Genomic DNA, 19,135 nt, shown 5'->3' with positions numbered 1-19,135 from the left:
CAGAACCTTACATTTAGAGAGTTAATTTAAGTTACATTGTTGATTTAAAACAACAAACAGTGAAAGTAAGTAAGTAAAAGTAGTGAAAGCATTTGTGTTTTTTTGCTTTTTGCTATATTGCTGAAATAGTTTATTACCTTGTTGTGTGTAAACTCCTTAAAAAAATTCCACAAATAAAGAATTTAAAAAAAAAAAAAGTCACTTCAAACCTTTATTTAGGAGAACATTATGCATGGTACTAAATGCCTTTTGTTGGTTTAGAACAAACAGGAAGTTGTTTGATTGAAGCTTTTATTGTACGGTTTCCAGACTACAGTTCATGTGAACAATAACATATTAAAACTAGTAGTTTCTTTAGCCATTTGTGAAGTCCCCTATTTTGATATGCAGATATCATACTCACTCACACACATACACAATTTTCTCACACTGACATCACACAAGACTTCTGTCACATCCTCACCCACACTCTACCCACTTTTTCCCTTTTCTCACACCCTCAAGTTGTCTTACACACCTTACAGGTTTATACTGCCTCCTACTCTCTCCCCTACCAAATACTCTCTCCTTCCATACCATCTTCCCACACTTTCCCCTTTAATTTCATCCCCTACATCCTCAGCTTTTATGCAATTCCTACACACCCTCCCCTTTCATGCCATATCGCCACATTCTTCCATTTTATGTCAGCTCACTAATTCCCTCTTTAACACAATCCATGCACACTTCTCTGATTTGTTCCTCAGTTTCTATCACCATCCAAGTCCCCCCCAAAAGACCCTACCTATATATGCATTGTGTTTGATCTGAATATGACAGCTGTTTAACATTAAGATGAGCTAGCAAAAGGAAAGAGTTCAGCTCAGGTTAGCCAACAAAACGCCAAAAGATAAAAAAACAACAACATATATACAGTATATACAAATGAATGCTAAGAAAATATAAACAGACAACACTTAAACTGAATAGAAAGGACTCCATGCACCCCTGGAAAATGACCTTTGCAATAATATTTGAAACGTATTATGTTGGGTAATCAATGTATATTTATCGAACTTTCACCAATACAATAAACATCAAAAGAAACTGAATTGGAGTACACAATAACTCTGTGCAAGAAAGAAAAATGAAATAATAAAACGGGCTGCGTCACATACAGAGGAGCGACTAAACAACTAAATAAAATATAAACCAACAAGGGTATGTGAGCACTCCAAATAAAATATGACCACTAGAAATTATACTCCAAAGCAGCAGCTGTTGATTAAATAAAAATGTAAATATACACAAAGTATTTATTTAAACATATATAAACAATGAAATAAATCAAACGTGGATACAATAAAAAAGTTGTTCAAGGTTTTTTGTCTTGAGAAAGTCCTCCAAAGGGGACGAAATGCGTAGACGATCTGCTTTCCGTCTCCTCTGATTTTCAACCCGGCTTCATTTATGGTCCGGGAGTGATTTTCGGCAGCTGTTGTATTCGGACCTACACATCCTATCTCGCGGTAGGGAGTTGGCGTGCTCCCCTTACCTTACACGAAGGTCAGGTGAATAGGGTAAGTTGCTCTGACTTACTCCCTAGGTTTTCAACTCTGGGAGATTATTCACAGCGGCACCCTCTACCTTAACCTAGTTGTCTGGCGGGTTTAAGAGCTCCCTCCCCCAGGAACGATATATGTGTTTGGGGTCTGATGTTCATTTTTCAATGTTCTACATTTTTTCATTTTGATGTGCACAGTCCTTTGGTTTCTTATTTTGATACACAATCAATATTAGTGTTGGGGGCCCCATACTGTGTATCTTTGAACTCTGGTCTGGACATATTTTTGTGGTAACATAACTTTTTTTTATTGTATCCACGTTTGATTTATTTTATTGTTTATATATGTTTAAATAAATACTTTGTGTATATTTACATTTTTATTTATTCAACAGCTGCTGCTTTGGAGTATAATTTCTAGTGGTCATATTTTATTTGGAGCGCTCACATACCCTTGTTGGTTTATATTTATCGAACTTGCCAATAAAATATTTACACTAGTTATAATTGGGGGAGGGGATGCAATTACCCATGTAATGCAATTTAGTTAGCCAAGAACACTTGAATCAGTGGACGAAAAGCTTTACAGTGTTCTGAAAAGCAACTTTAGCTTAATGAAGTAGTTTTGGTGTATAGAACATGCCCCTGCAGTCTTACTTTGTTTATACAGCCCTAGTCACACCTCCCTACATATGACTTACACAGCCTTCCTAAACACTTCCTGTAAAGAGTCACCTAAAGTTTACACCTTTTACACCTTTATTGCAACTTATGTTTAACCCCTTAAGGACAGACGACGGATATATTCCGTCATGATTCCCTTTTATTCCAGAAGTTGTGTCATTAAGGGGTTAATTTAGAATTACTTATTTCCTGCTCTGTCAATAGCTTGCTAGACCCTACAGGAGCCTTCTGTATGCATTTAAAGTTCAACTTACAGAACAGCAGATGCAAACTTTAAAGTAAGTTACATGTGATTGAAAATTAAACTTTGTTGTTTTCATGCAGGCTGTGTCAGTCACAGCCAGGGGAGGTGTGTCTAAGGCTGTATGAACAGAAATGGCAAAGAATTGAGCAGTGAGTCTGCAGAGGCATGACCCATACACAAAAACTGCTTTATTAAGCTAAAGATGTTTTGGTGGCGATAGTGTCCCTTAAATTAAAAATGCTATGCTTGTTAACTTGTTAATATTAATCGTGAAAAGCATCTAAAAGTTATATATTAAAATACAAAAGTATAACTTACCAGCAAATGGATTAATTTTGCGAATAATTCTCGAATGGATGGCTTCTCTCACTTCTTTTCTCCGAACGCATTGAATACCCAGGTTCTGAAAACTAGACAATAACTACAACGTTACAATGTGTTATTTTAAACATATGTGGCATTTAGTGGGCAACTACAATAAAAAATAGGGTTGGTTTCATCAAAGAAAACAACCAACCAAAAAAAAAAAAAAAAAAGATCATTGCTATCCTAAAGCTTCACTATCTAGATTGTTATTACCTTGTAAATCATTTAATCTCATCTCACGTAACTGCGCTTGTAAAGCTGTTTTTAAAGGAGGAACTAGTTTGTCACATGCTGCAATCACGCAGTGTAAACTCTCTGAATAAAAAAGATCAGGGAACTTGTGAACTAGTTGAAGCTAACTCAGTACGTGCCTGCTGAAAAAGCAAAGTGGCTACACCTACTTTAGTGATATTAAACGCCATTGTTAGAAAGTCACAACTGTGTAGCACTTGTTTACTAAAGCACGAAGTGATGTGAATCTAAAGTGAATTTCAACTTTTGAGCCATAATAGACTAGATGGGCTATTTCGACCTAAATTCACTTTACATTCCTGATAATTCACCCTGTCAAGGAAAAGTTAAAAAGGTAATCATTACTTTATATTATTTAGCTGCTGCAGAATGTAAAAGTTAAATATTTCCCAAGTATGGCACATTTGAAAAATGGTTAAATTTAATGCAAATACTAATGATAATTACAATTATTCTGAGTGTATAGCAACTGCTAGAAAAGTGCAGCTTCGATCAATAGATCACACAGTTTTAATTCTATTGCAGTAAATAGACAAGCTGACAAATATCATGTTCGTGCATAGTAGTTGTAGACATCAATTTTTCAGAACTACAAACTAAAAATAGTACAAACAAAAATAGTAACATTAACAAAAATATGGAAAGAAAACATGTTAGTGTCAAAATATAAAACTGAGCAACAAGCAAATTCCTCGTGCCCCCTCCTTTCTGAAGTTAATGGCGAGTGATAAGAAAGTTGCACAATTGTACAAAGATATCAGTTTCAAGGAGCAATAGGAAGATGACTTTCTGACAGTCATTGCACATAGCAATTTGCTTATGCAAATGCACAATGTCTTTTTGTGAGTAGGTCAATATCTTGTGAATTCAAGGGAAGTTTCGGGAAATGTTAAAATGATTTAAGGACTTAACGGTTACTCCAAGCACCATGACCTCTGCAGTGATTTGATGTATTCATAGTGCCCTACATAACATAAGCCATATGTTTAAAAAATCCACCTACAGTTCAGATCTGGTGGGACCATGCAAGAGGGAAAACTGGTGTAAAACGGTTTGCCCCATTACAGGGTGATGACGCCAGGGTACTCCTCATGTCACTACATCGAGTTTTAGTATTTTTTCATGGTCAGAGTAGCCCTTTACTATGTATCATAAAGTTGAACCCTCTCAATGTTAAAGGTCTCATTAAGTCAAGGTCCTTTATCAAGATTCCTAACAGCTATTTCACTGGTGATGATGCGCACATGCAGTTAATAATATCAAATGCCAGCGTACAATAATGCAAAAATTTAAATAATTCTGAAAAGCAGAATCCTGCAAATAGTTACGCAAGTTTGAAACCAATTAGTATTCCAAAGAATTGTTTGAGCAATATGACCTAGTTATTTAATATTAGTTCCAACCTTTTTTTTTTTTTTTTACAAGTTTGACAATTTAACTTACCATAAAACTTTACGATCCGAACCAAATTCTATTTCATAATAGCCATCTCGACAGTCTTTCCCAACGAGATCATGGGGATGTGGTCTGTAAGGGTCATTCTTTGTAACCAGAGTGACTCTCACTTTTCCTTTACCAATGTAATTCATAATCTGCAAATATAAGCAGCACAACCAGATCAATAAAATAAACGAATTTGTAAAACGCAACATTAAAATACCGCTTTGATGCATCTGCAAGATTTACAACTTTTAAGTAAAAACTAAAATATATTTTAAAAAAATGAAAAAAAATAATAAAAAATAAATATATATATCTATATATAAATATATTCTACTGGTAACTGCAAAACAATGAGTGGAATCAAAGTTTCTGAAATATTAGTTTTATCATGTAAAATAGCTAACGTTTTGCTGGCTGGCAAAGAATTATGGGTGTTTTGTATCATCAGCAGGTGGTCCAAGGCTGTGTTTCGTCCTACACATTTTAGGTGGTTTAGACATACATACTGACTCCACAATGGAGAAATACAATCTTAAAAATGAAGGGGGGTAGGGAGAGGTTGAAAAAATGCATTAGAACATCCCACCTGTTAAGCTGGCTACCTACAGACATCTTCCTATGTGAACCACTGCAGGGGGAACATTACAATCTGACATTTGTAGAGAGCCTGTACCCAACCCACATATATTGAGTTGGTGTTCTGAACAGAAAGGCCAACACTTCCTACACTTTTAAAAATGGCAATTTAGCATCTTCTGCACAGAGTACCATATGATGAGCGAGATTTTTTCCAAAACTGGAAGGGTGGTCCACGTTTAATGCAGATGTGAGTTGTATCTAAAATAAGATATGAAATGCTAAAGGGATAGCACCGTTGCATTGTGTGACACCACTAGAAATCAAGGTTAGTTGCAAATTCTTTTTTCATCTTATGTTTCATAACCTGCACAAGATCTAATTTTAAGAACACTTCAGACAATCATTTCTAAAAATTGGAATGTTAGTGAAAATGATTCCTGTTGAAGTGCTATAGGCATTATAAAATTGTTAAATAAAACATTTGACATGATCTTGAAAGAGTTTGGTTTCTTTCTTCAGTCCTTTTGATGTTCCCCTGCAAACTTACCTGTATGGATGGGTATACTCGGTTATTTTCTGTGCTGTGTTCCCCAAGAATGCTCCCTGCTGAGCGACCTTCACATTTGTACCTAAATCTCATTCCTCTCTGACGGGGCTGTTCAAATATTTCTATGTACGGTTCATGTGCAGCTAAAAAGAAAAAAAGTTATAGTGAAAAAAAAATAAATATTAATTAAACATGGAGATCTGTTGGAGCAGATTCAGATATCATACAATCTGACCTCAGAATTTATCAGACATATGATATGTGAAGAAAAAACTAATCATCTTATTTTTTTTTACTGTTTTATGTACTTATTTCTCCCCCCTTTTTAGCATGTCATGGTTGACACAAATATGAATCCTCGATATCTTTTTTTTTTTCTTCTTCTTCTGCTGATTGTATGATTTTAATGAATGGGGTATTTAATTCTCAATGGAATCCATGTTGCTAGCTTTGCTTGAATTTATAAATACATTGTTCAAGTACTGCTATGCTTATTTGTGTAGCCTCAAAGACAGCAGATAAATATGTTCTAGTAATTATACATTGGGAATCGTGAAGACTGACAAAGGATTTGCAAATTTCAACTCAAAATATTTGATCTGGAAGTTAAAGCTTTATAAAATATAGTAATAATGAACTCCCCTAAGTAAGATCATTTAAGTATGCCCCCTCCTCTAAGTAAGATCATTAAGTATGCTACATCTCTTGACTGCAGAAGGTAATCATGAGAAACTTATATGCATCCAGGGTTTAAATCAAGTTACAATAAATGTGTGTGTGTGTGTGGGGGGGGGGGGGGAGGGGGGGTAAGCCATCCGATTATTCTTTGGATTATTCTTTGGATTCATTTTTATTCAATATTCCCGTTAGTCATAATTTTATTTGGTTCTGAGGAATTGATAATCTAACAGTCAGGAAACACAATATTGTATTAGCCTTAACTAATATCAATGCCCAACTTCCAGTGATTACAGTTTAGTTAATTTATTTTTAGAGTATACTCTAGTCAACTTACCATGAAGAGTGTTCTGAAAGCGTCCAAGACTTTGCACTGTTGGGAAAAAAAAGATTAATTTTGTGGTGTGGACACAAGATATTTTACATATCAGAGATAGTAGTAGTGTATTCTAAATTTGATGAAACAAAATACAATATTAGTATAGTAAGTGGTGAAATAATAGTATTGCAGTAATATTTAATACAGTTGTGTTAGAATTATAGGCTGTTTTTGTTCCATTTATCATGGGAGCGGATCCTGGAAAGGTGTCATTCCAAAATTCTGTTAGACCAGAAAAATACTGAATCGTCTTTTACTTTAACCCATATCAGTGAGACTTACTGATTCAGGAAGTGTGATCATAATGTGCAGCCTTTAGATCTTAAATGACAACAAATTTGCTGAAGCATGCACTTTTTTTAACATTATTTTAGAATTTTTGAATTAGACTAGTTTAATGTTGGGTCACGTTTCGAGAGAAAGTGAAACTTCTATTTGGCAGGTCTTACTTAATGGGAGGCAATGCGGATTTGCATACCTCTCAACAGTTTATATATTTCTTTAAAAGCAGATCACAATATCTTTCAGCATGGGGAGTCATCATAGGTCCCTCTCAAGGGGCATAACGTGCTGTAAAAGAAATAAATGTACTCTTCCAATTAAGGGAAATACAAATGAGTTGGACCTAAGAAACCAATTAAACATCAACTTTTATTGAAATGGCCAATACAGTTGCAGGAACAATTACAGCTTATTGTATTTGTTCTGGTGAGTGTAATCATTCCCCTCATGCTTTTTGAAGTAAACACTGTATTTTTAGAGAAAATGCAGTGTTTACATTACAGCCTAGTGATACTAGACCAGTGCACCAGACCAGTCCCAGTACCAGGAACTAAATACATGATGAGGAAACATAGAAGAGAAGTCCAGGCACTCCCAGGATACAAAAAGGCAAATTTATTCAACCCACTGCAACATTTTGACCTAAACGGTCTTTGTCAAGCTTGACAAAGACCGTTTAGGTCGAAACGTTGCAGTGGGTTCAATAAATTTGCCTCTTTGTATCCTAAGAGTGCCTGGACTTCTCTACTGTGTTTCCTCAGGCAGCATTAAGTATACGGTCAGCCCGGTGTACGCACTAGGCTGACAAGAACCTTTTTCCCCTCCCACTCCCCAACCCGACTAAACACCGATAAATCCCTGCCCTTATATTGTTTAAAAAGCAGAATAAATCCTGCTCAGGGCACATTTGTGACATACCTAAGGCCTGTGATGATGTAAATATATGTCAGGGAAGCAATCAAAAAAGAAATTAGTTTTGTCATTATCACGTGGTGATTTGAAAGGCTGGTTACCTACGTGGCCTATAGCGTCAAACAAAAGAAGCCTTTAAGGCTGGCCATAATTTCTCCAGAAATTACGCCACTGAATAAAACCATTAATCATATTCTATAAGCTGTGGGCACTTCTTTGTCATGTGATCCTCTGTTCTCTAACAATCCAGTTCAGTCTAGGCACAACCAAGGCAGAATCAAGTCACACATTGCATTATTTCTGTTTACTCTCCTCCAGCTATGCTGACTGCTAGGAGCAAAGGGTGGAGCTTATTGAAAGTGATTGACAGGAGCTAAGCTGGATGTAAATACAGCAGTCTAGGTTTATAAATTTTATTTTATTTTTCATACTTTATATTTGATAAATATAATGTACGGTATGTCTATTTACTATTAAAAAACAAAACTGTGACCTCATGTTTCCCCTTTAAAAGTAGCTGCTTGCATTTGGGGGAGGGAGATATATTAAAAGGAATATATATATATATATATATATATATATATTTGTGTGTATATATTTTTGAGATCCTCAGCGCTTGTGCATTTAATCAAAATGTGTGAGTGCACTCCACCACTTGGCTTTGCGCACAGTTGGTTTAGTTAGATAATCTGACCAAAGAAAATATGGCTGCCCCATGTAGTAACAACTTGGCTGTCTGAAAATTGCAATTTAATTTTGAATTCACAACAATTTGTTGTTTAGTGAATAAACCCCTCAATAAATCATGCAAAGTTTCAAAAAAATATTGAGTGTAAATTTACTTTGTATTTTGCCAGTAACTGGATATAAGCCAGTATGCTTAAAGGGACACTATAGTCACCAGAGCCACTACAGCTTAATGTCTAGACCAGGGATAGGCAGATGTTGTGTACTACATCTCCTTACAACCATAATATTGGTAAAACATTATAGGAGGTGTAGTCCAAAACATCTGCAGTGCCTAAGGTTGCCTATCCCTGGTCTAGACTCTAGAGTCTGCCCCTACAGGCTGAGCACTGTAAACCCTGCATTTTCAGAGAAAAGTCAATGCTCACAATGCTGCCTAGTAACATCTCTAATGGCAGTCACTCAGACAGCCAGTAGAGGTGCTTCCTAGTCCAGTGCTGCACAGTGTGCAGCACTGGCGTTCAGTGGCGTTCAGTGCCTCTCCACTCTGTATGGAGACACTGCACGCTCCCCATAGATATGCTTTGATTCAATTCATTTCACTGCAGAGATTCTGATTGGAGCAGCACAGCGTTTTTCTTATGGGAAAGCATTGGATTGTCTGAGATCATCAGAACAGCCAGCCGCAGAGAGACCGACACGGCGTGGGAGAAAAGGTGAGTAAAATCACCTTTTTACTGCTATCTAAGGGTGACCTAAATTGTTATTTTAGCAATATAGTGTCAGGGATACATGTTTGTGTTTCTGACATTATAGTGTTTCTTTATCTGTTTACTGGAACAGCTGGAAAGGAATGCAGTCCAACTTGTAATGTGACCATTTTCCAATGTCAATAATCAGGTTACAAAGTATTAACTATTAAGTTGCAGGAGAAGCCTCGTGCTCAGTGGAAAGTGTTAGAGGCGTGAGTTGCGGAGAGCTATACAGTTCCCCCTGTTTGTGTGTACAGGAAGTGGAAAACTTGTCATAAGCATAGTACGATTCAGTTTCTTCTTTTTCAATGAGCTGTTTACCTTCACAATAACTAGTACTTTGCATACGTTTAGTGGCACACATCATATTTTTTTTTTTTATCAAATTTCATTTTATAAACTGCTGGATTTAATATATTTAACAACTGTATTTGAGGCTCATCGGCCTCCAGAGTCTGACTGAGAGTTATGGGGATCATGGTTCACTGGCTCCACCGTGAACTGCAGACCATGACTGCTGAAAAGCCCAAAGTAATCTATCGCTGAAGAAAGATTCCAGGCCAGGTTACAAAAAAAAACCTCCCTGCCTAATGGCAGACATTAGATTTTATATTCCAGTGCTGAGACGGTGTGGAATACATTTTATATGGTGCTCTGACAGCCAGAGACTTTTTTTGCTAAATTTGTTTTCCCCAAACACCTTCATGTTGTAATCAGAAGGTCTATGAATTTAAAATGAACCTCGTGTTTGTATTTATTTTGCTGCTTAACAAAAAATGGCATTACAGGGAGTGGGTGGAGAAAAAAAAAAAAGGAAGTCAAAGTGAGAATGAGGGAAATAAATTGTATTAAGCAAACAGTTCTTTTGTATCACTTAACCACATGATCTTAGTTCTTCAATTCAATACACTACAGGGCCTACTGGGCCAATTCATGTTAATTGGATGTAATTGTAGTAAAGTCAGAGCCAAATATTGTTTGTTTGTTTTTTTCAATTCTTTATAACTTGCCCAACCAGACAGATCAACAAGGATCATGAGGTCTGGTTGATGCAGATGAATAAAAACTCTAGGGGTTTTAATTACTGAAAATTGAAATAGCAATATTAACGGAGTACTCAAAACACCATAACCACTATGGCATACAGCAGTAGTTATACCGCCAGGAGTGCCCTTGGAACCACTCTCCCCCAACATAAGCAGTCAACCCGTTTGCAAACAGTTTGACTTCTTACTTAGGGAACATCAAGCGCCGGTCACATCCTCTATAGAAAACCACAAGCTCCTGCTTGGAGCTTCCATTAGCTCTACTGAACTAAAACCTTCTGTGCCGGGTCAGCTCATTGCCTGAGATTGTCTACATTGGGTGGGCTCCATGGCACTCCAAGCACCATAACCACTACAGTGCACTGCATGTTCCTTTAAATGAATGATCTGATGTTTTAGCAGATCAGTGTGAAAAAAAAGGTTATTTTAAAAGCAAATGCTTCTTGGGATTTAAAATAAAATGGCAGTTTATTATATTTTGACTGGTTAGGAACCTCCAAAGAAAATGGCCTGATGGGTTGGGTTCCAAAGAGATTAAGTTCAAAACTGCTGGATAGACACGCTTTTTTTATGACACAACTTATTTGGTAAAATATCTGCATTACATTTCCTTTACAGGTTTCTAGACTAGGAAAGCAGCCATGATGTAATGAGAATGAGACAGTGTTTAGTTGGCTTTTTAAAAAAAAATCTGCTTTTGGTATATTCCAGTCTCTGTACATTTATACACTTCCTCTTCTCTATTTATATAGGAGCAGCTTCTATTTGGAAACTCTGCAAATTCTGTTTCACTCTCGCAGCCTTCCATGTGTGCATACCTCCCAACATATCAAATGGACAAAGAGTGACACTCTAATTTTAGGAGTGTCAGTGTGGCCAAGGTCGGAGCCATTCAGAGCGGTTTTAGGTGACTTACTAAATAACAATTTTTTTAAAATTAAAATATAACTTAGAGCAAGAACAATGTGTCTTATTTACACAGACTGATTGCTAAACACGTATTGTAGTTTGAAGACACCTTACTAAAAGCATTGTTGCTGTGGAGCTCTGTTTTACACTCAGACACAGCAACAATATGATGAAGCTCCTAGAAAAGAGGGATACAGTATTAGGATAGAAAAGAGGGACAGATGGATTTGGGCCAAATATAGGGACTGTCCTTCCTATATAAGGACACTTGGCAAGTATGTGTGTGCAACCTCAACAGTAATACATTATCTCTGGGACTTCAAACAGTATGAAACTAATGGTATTTGCTTGTTAATTTGGGTACAAGAGGTGTTGGTAGTGAATGGTGGATAATTTATGTCTAAACGGCACTTACACTAACAAAGTCACCCAGGCCCAGAGGAGGCGGGCTGAAAGCTAGCCGGATAGGAGGCATGTGTGGGTGTGGTGGGTGTGGGTGTAAAATGGGTGTGGCATTTAGGTTAAGGGTTTGGGTGGGGTTGTATAAATAACGGACATTTTGTCCCCTTCACCTCAGCCATCTTAAAATAACGGCAAGGTGACAATCTCTCCCCCTGTTTCCTATCATTGTGTTACTTTTGCTTACCCCACGGCCAGAAGCATGGATATTGACGGAATCCTTGCTGCTCTTCGGGCTGAGGCCCTCCAGGACGGTGGCCGGCACCTGCAGGCCCAGCTGGTAAGGCTGCAGGGTGCCTCCCTGGTAGCTGCTCCCTCTGTCGGCAGCCAGGGTACTCCGCGCCGCCGGGCGCGTCCTCCTACCCGTTATAGCCCCTCGCGGGAGGGTCGGGTGAGGGGTAGGAGCAGGAGCCCCGTTGCCGGCCCGCGCGCCAGGTCCCCCGCGGCCGCGGGCGGCAGCGTGTCAGTGCAGCCTGTCGCCTCCTCCCCGAGGCGGTCTAGAGCTACCCGTGCGGCTGCCGCTTCTCGGGGAGGTGATGGCCATCCCGCGCCGGTTCCTGCTCCTGTGATCTCGCGGGCCTCCAGGAGGTCGTCCGCGAGATCACTTTCCAGCACAACGATGGCGACAACCCGAGCACCTGACAGGCGCTCGGTTCATGGTGGATCCCAGGCGGAGCGCGAGCAAGTGAGGTCGGCGGCCGGCTCTTCTTCAGGAGTGATGAGTAGGCCGCGAGGCGGCAGGGCAACCAGTAGGGGGTTGGGGGGTTCGGGGGGTCGGGGTATGGAGCCAGGTCCGGCTACTCGTGGGCACAGCCCCCCCCCTTCTCATCCTCCCCGCTCTGTCTCCCCTGGCCCGGCCACTACCACACTCCCATCAGCCTCATCCGTTCAACAGGCACTTCCATCAGCTTCATCCGGCCAGCATGCACTCCCATCATCCTCAGCCGGACAGCATGCACTCCCATCAACCTCATCCGTTCATCCTGCATTCTCATCATCCTCAGCCGCCCATCAAGCTCTCCCAACACTATCTCCTGCCCATCCTACCCCCCTTGGCCCCCTCCCTATGGGTCTGATGCCCTCTGCATCTGCCCCGCCATTACCCACGGTCCATGCTGCCCCCTCTGGGGCTCTTTCTGCCATGCCAGTTTCACACACAGTCTTTACCACTTCTGCGGGTCCCCAGTTAACTGGGTTGGGTGGGCAGGGTTCTTTTTCACCTGTCCTGTCTTCACAGGTCACCCCTGGTCGGCTGACAAGTCGGTTCCCTGATGCTGTGACTGGTGCAGTGCTTCCTGCGGTCGCAGTTCCCTTGGGGCCGTTGCAGCCTGGTGGGCATGTTGAAGTCCCGCTACTACCTGCCAATTCAGCTCCTGCAGGTGAGTACTCCGGTATAACGGGGTCGGGTTTGGGGGGCGCTGGCGCAGGGGAAGTGCAAGAATTGGGTTCTGTACTCCAGGCTATGAAACAGGTTTTGCTAACCCTTGAGCGGGGTTATCGCCCCGGGGCTTCCCCCCCGGTGGCGTTAGATAACCAACTTCGGGCGGGTTGGGCAGGTTCCGCAGGGTCTGATCCTTCTGCAGTCGCGGCGCCAATGCCCGCTAATATGACACAGGCCCCCATCCCCTCAACCTCGGCGTTACTGCCGGTGACGCCGGAAACTGCAGTGGGCACGGCCGGGGACGCCGCTGCTCTCTCGGGTTTGGGGGTTGCTCCGGCTGCGCACGGTGCGGCGTACATGTGCTGGTCAGGTCCTCTGGGCCTCCATCTCACGCCGGAATTGCGCGCCAAAATAGACAAGGGGGAATTTGTTGAAATTTTTTCCCTCCTCCCTATGGAAGATCTTCCCCGGGTTGACGCTGACGCTAAAGAGTCCGAAAAGGACAAAGAAAAGTTTCGGTACCGGAAGATTCCGAAAACTTTCGGAAACTGGATCCGAGCCTTTTCGATCTTAGCCAGCGTGATAGGTGAGAAGACTCCCGCCAAATGTTCTTCCCTATTCTGCTACCAGGACGTCATATGGACCGCTTGTCGGGTGTACGGCGGTTTAGGGTGGTGGCGGTATGATGAGCAGTTCCGCCAACGTTTAGCAGTTCGGCCTTCCATGGGCTGGGATCAAATGGACATTGGCTTGTGGTTAGCTATCATGACCCGCCCAGCCTCACATCAAGGGGGCCTGTCGTCCTTTCTTGGGGGGGCCGGCGCGGGTTCTTCAACCGCAGCGTCGGCCGGGCAACGTAAAACAGGCTGCTGTTGGCAATATAACGATGGCCAATGCAAATTCGGGTCTAGTTGTCGCTTCAAGCATGAGTGTTCGGGGTGCGGTGGGTCCCACCCCGCTTCAAAATGCTTCAAACGAGCCAAAACTGGCGACAAAGGGGACTCCGTGGGCGCTAAGAGCGAAGACGCCGGTGGACGTCGACGCGATGCGCCCATGGCTAAATCGTTATAAGAATAAGAAGGCGGCTGCCTTATTGCTGGAGGGATTTGGGCAGGGGTTTTGGATCCCTCACCGGCCTCGGCAGGTCTCCGGTTTTTGCAGAAACCTGAGATCTGTTTCTGAATATCCAGGGGTGGTCAGGGAAAAACTGGCGAAGGAAGTGGCGCTGGGCCGAATGGCGGGCCCATTTCGGGATTCGCCACTCCCCGATCTAAGGGTTTCACCCTTGGGCGTGGTGCCCAAACGGGAACCGGGAAAGTTCCGGCTGATTCATCACCTGTCGCACCCTCATGGGTGCTCGGTAAACGATGACATTGCAGCTGAATTATGCCGCGTTTCCTATGCGTCCTTTGACGCTGCTGTGGGCATAGTCAGGGCCGCTGGCCCCGGGGCACTCATGGCAAAAACTGATATCGAGTCTGCTTTTCGCCTCCTACCAGTTCACCCAGAGTGTCATCATCTCTTGGGATGTGCATTTGAAGGTCATTATTACGTGGATATGTGTCTCCCCATGGGTTGTGCAATATCCTGTTTTTATTTTGAATGCTTCAGCTCTTTTCTAGAATGGGTAGTGAGAATGGAGTCCGGTTACGATTCCCTGCTTCACTACTTAGATGACTTTCTGTGTGTGGGCCCCGCGCATTCCCCGATATGCTCCCAGATCTTACAAGCAGTGTCGGATGTGGCCTGTATGTTCGGCGTGCCGCTGGCACCTGACAAAACGATTGGCCCTTCCACGTGCTTGTGCTTCCTCGGGATCGAGATTGATTCGGTCGTCGGGGAATGTCGGCTTCCGTTGGACAAGTTGGCTGATCTACGTGGGGTGGTCCAGGAGGCGAGCTCCTTGCGGAAGATCACGCTGCAACGACTTCAGTCCTTGTTGGGCAAATTAAACTTTGCCTGTCGGATTATGCCCATGGGTAGAGTATTTAACCGACGCCTGGCGGCTGCCACGTCAGGGATACTGAAGCCGTTCCACTTCGTCCGCCTGACCAAACCGCTCAGGGAGGATTTAGCGGTTTGGGCGGTTTTTCTGGAAGAGTACAATGGTAGGTCTTACTGGCAGCAGCCCGAGGTAGCAAACTCAGTGCTGCACCTGTTTACGGATGCCGCGGGTTCGTCGGGTTTTGGGGCTATCATGGGAAAACAATGGTGCGCAGAACCTTGGCCAAGATCGTGGTTCGACTCGGGCCTGACCAAGAACATGGCGTTCTTGGAGCTTTTTCCCATTGTGGTGGCTCTCCATCTTTGGGGGCCGGAGATCAAGGACAGGCGTGTCGTGTTCCACTGTGACAATTTGGGCGTTGTCCAGGCCATTAATCGGTTGACAGCCTCCTCTCCTCCGGTGGTCAGGCTCCTGCGGAGCTTGGTTCTGTGTTGCCTGTCTTTGAACGTTACATGTCGCGCTGTGCATATTCCCGGTGTAGAGAATACCACGGCTGACGCCCTTTCTCGTTTCCAATGGCAGGTGTTTCGTCAGATCGCGCCCGAAGCAGATACGATGGGCCTTCCCTGTCCCAGAGAGCTATGGTCCCTTGGCCTGAGCGAATAAGGGAATGGATTCGGTCTTCAGTGTCGGATGCTACTTGGGCCCGGTACGGTAAGGCATGGGGTGACTGGGTCGCTCTGGAGCAGGACCAAGGTGGGTTTTCTTCATCTGCGGAGAGGGTTCAGGGGGTTTTACGGTTGCTCTGGTTTTGGGAGGCCAGTGGTTGTTCCCCAGCCACGGTAGCAGGGAAGCTATCAGGTCTGAGCTTCTGGTTCAACCTGACTCGCGTGCCGGATGTGACCAAAGATTTCATGGTCCGGCTCGCTATGCGTGGCTGGCGTAGAGGTCCGCAGCCTCGGGATTCCAGGAGACCGGTTTCTGGCGCACTGCTACTTGGTATCGCGTCGGTCTTATCCAGGGTCTGTTTGTCCGATTTCGAAGCGCGTTTGTTTCGGGTGGCTTTCTCTTTCGCCTTCTTTGGTGCTCTGCGGATTGGGGAACTTGTGAGCCCTAGCAAGCGGATTCCAGGCGGCTTGTTGTTCCATGATGTGTCGGTCGTGGATGATACGGTGCGTTTTTTGGTGCGAAAGTCGAAAACTGACATTTTTGGTAGGGGGGCATGGGTGTCCCTTCGCGCCATTCCCGGCTCGGCTGTCTGTCCCGTCGCAGCTTTTCAATCTTACCTTCTGTGTCGCCCGGATGTTGTAGGCCCATTGTTAATCCATGGGGATGGGTCTTTTCTTTCTCGCTTCCAATTTCTCCGGGTTTTCCGTCTGGCACTCGAACATCTGGGTATTTCGAGCACAGACTTTGGGGGTCACTCTTTTCGGATTGGGGCCGCTACGGAAGCCTCTCGTTTAGGTTTCTCGGACCAGGCCATTCAAAGGATTGGTAGATGGGAATCGGGGAGGTTTCGGTCCTATGTTCGGCCCACTCGGCTGATCGGTATTCCCCTTGTGTTTTCTCCACAGGGCCCGGCCGACGGATCTGGATAATCGGTCATTCCTACATCTACTGGGCCCACCTGCGGGCTGGGGTTCGCCCGGGTGGGACAAGGCTTGGAATACCTCGGGAGCTGGCGGAGGTCCGGTGGTTCGGGTTCCGGGGCATGAAATGGGGTCAGCTGTTGCCTGAGGTCGTGCAGTTATCCACGTTATTAGGAATCCCGGATATCTTGGTGGTGCATCTGGGGGGAACGATTTAGGTTCGCTGCCCGCGTGGGGCTTAGGGGAGCTGATCAGGCGAGACTTGGCGCGCTTGCGAGTACTTTTTCCAAAAATTTGCTTAATATGGTCAGGAATAGTTTCCAGGAACTATTGGAAGTGCGCACGCGATCAGGGTGCTATGGAGCGCTGTCGCATAAAGATTAATAAGCGGGTTTCCAAGTTTGTGCTAGGTATCGGGGGCTTGGCAGTTCGACACCGTACTTTTGAGCGGGAGGCGGCTATCTTTTTCCGCCCGGATGGGGTCCATCTCACTGATGTCGGTTTGGACTTGTTTAACCTAGAGCTGCAGGATGCGTTGGAGCAGGCCATGGCGTTGCTTGGGGGTCGCGCCCGCTGATTTAGGCGTAAATGCAGCGGGGCTAGTGGCGGGTATGGTCCTTGCCGAACCAATTGGGAAGAGGAGTACAAGAAAAAGAAGGATGCTGGGTCGGGCCCCCTCCCCTAACCTCGGGAAAGGTTTGGGTATTTGCGCGTGCCCTCTGTGCCAGGAATGGTGGCCAGGGGTTGGCATGTGGTATTGGAAGGCCAAGGTGAAGGCCAGGTATCATGGACGAGGGGGGAGGGCTGATGCCTCGGTAGGGCGTGTACCCTAGAGGGTTGGTGGTACGGTTGGCAAGGACTAGTTCAAGTTAAATAATGTTTATACCTTGTTTTATTTATGGTTGGTTTTATAAATATGTTTGATAAATTATAAATAAAAGCTGTGGCCTTTTTATACCACACATATATGTTTCCTAGTTTTGATTGGGTTAAGGGTTTGAATGGGGGTGATGCATTGTGTCGCACCACACGTAACCGCTACCTACACACATGGTACTTTGACTGAAGAGTGCAAGGACAGGAACTGAGCTTCTAAGAACAGTCACCTCTAGGCACATGGGAAGCTGATTTTGAGCCGTAGATCTGTTATCATAGGATCTGTTATCATAGATTTTATTTTTAGCTGGGATTGAAGGAATGTATACAGCTATATATTTGTCTTTCAACATATGATCCCTTGGGAGACAACAGCATGGAGATAATGTGAATTATTACCAAGTTATAGAAGTTATATATAACAAGTGTATATATTGTACATATATATTACTGATGAAACATGTATTTTGCAAACACCTTTCTCCTACTGTTGGGAAATATCTTTACTTTGGGACTCTTGGCACCATATACCTTAGAAGCATTTTGCTGTTACAAGTTCAGACACTGCTTAATATACTTAAAGAAACACTGTCGTGTTAGGAATACAAATCTGTATAGTGAATGCAAACCTGTAATACTTTCCTAAGGGGACTTTGAAGATGTTAGACATCCTAATACAAAGCGTGAGATTGTCCAATGTAATTTAATGGAGTAACACCCAGTTAGGGAGCAGAAAGTAATAATAGTGGATGTCTGTAAGACAGCCATTAGACGTGGACTTAACCCTGCAATGTAAACATTGCAGTTCCTCTGAAATTGCAATTTTTTACATTGCAAGGTTAAGGGGACAGGGGTACTGCACCCAGACTACTTCATTGAGATGAAGTGGTGTGGGTGCCTATAGTGTCCCTAGTGTAGCAGTCATTCATGAAAGTGAATGCCAAGAGGTCACATGTAGGCTGGCAACATAAATTAATCCATGTTCACTATGAATTGTAAATGTCCTAAAATTGCATTCTAACATTTCATTACAAAACAGGAATTGATGAGGAACATGCGTGGTCTATTAAAATTATGTTTTATTTTATGTCGCTTTGTTGGATATATTCAGGCAGATTTGGAGTCACCAGCAGAACTAAGGTACTGTTGGTACAACTGTTGTCATTAACCTGTAAGGTTTTATCAGCAAACACATCTTGTGGGAATCTGACTCAGTTCTCTGACATTGGCATCATCAAATGCTGATCACAGAGAAGCACTGGATTCAATGCTTTCCTATGAGAAGCATTTGAGTGGACGAGCACGTTGTTAGCCCCTCATGTGCATCTTGTCCCCCATGCTTCTTTATGAGAAACATTGAATTGGACGAGAAGCCAGGAAGCGACACTTCCATGAAAACGTTGTCGGAGAATATGCTGGTGGCAGCACCAAGTGAGACTCGGCACTCTTAGACAAGTACAGGACCAGTCTGGCCATTCTATGTCTTTTATAGTAACAAATACATTACTCAAGGGGGGCGGGGCCGGACCGCCAAGCTGGAAGGTCGCAAGTCAAAGCGGCTCCTGCAAAACGCTACGGAAAA

The 19,135-nt window shown here is 43.1% G+C and overlaps 1 protein-coding gene across 1 annotated transcript in view; it reads right to left on the bottom strand.

Moving 5' to 3' along the window:
- REL (REL proto-oncogene, NF-kB subunit) overlaps positions 1-19,135 on the bottom strand; it is a 51,055-nt gene that overhangs the window by 17,093 nt on the left and 14,827 nt on the right. Inside the window, exons 2-5 of the mRNA XM_063441406.1 lie at positions 6,674-6,709; positions 5,659-5,801; positions 4,533-4,681; positions 2,790-2,881 (exon numbers count right to left, since the gene is read on the bottom strand). Coding sequence (XP_063297476.1) covers positions 2,790-2,881; positions 4,533-4,681; positions 5,659-5,801; positions 6,674-6,709 — 420 coding nt within the window. The remainder of the gene's footprint in view (positions 1-2,789; positions 2,882-4,532; positions 4,682-5,658; positions 5,802-6,673; positions 6,710-19,135) is intronic.

The sequence above is a fragment of the Pelobates fuscus genome, chromosome 2 (assembly GCF_036172605.1).
Source record: "Pelobates fuscus isolate aPelFus1 chromosome 2, aPelFus1.pri, whole genome shotgun sequence".
Classification (NCBI taxonomy): Eukaryota; Metazoa; Chordata; class Amphibia; order Anura; family Pelobatidae; genus Pelobates; species Pelobates fuscus.
The sequence above is the reverse complement of the archived record's forward strand: the minus strand, read 5'-3'. Positions and strand labels throughout refer to the sequence as shown.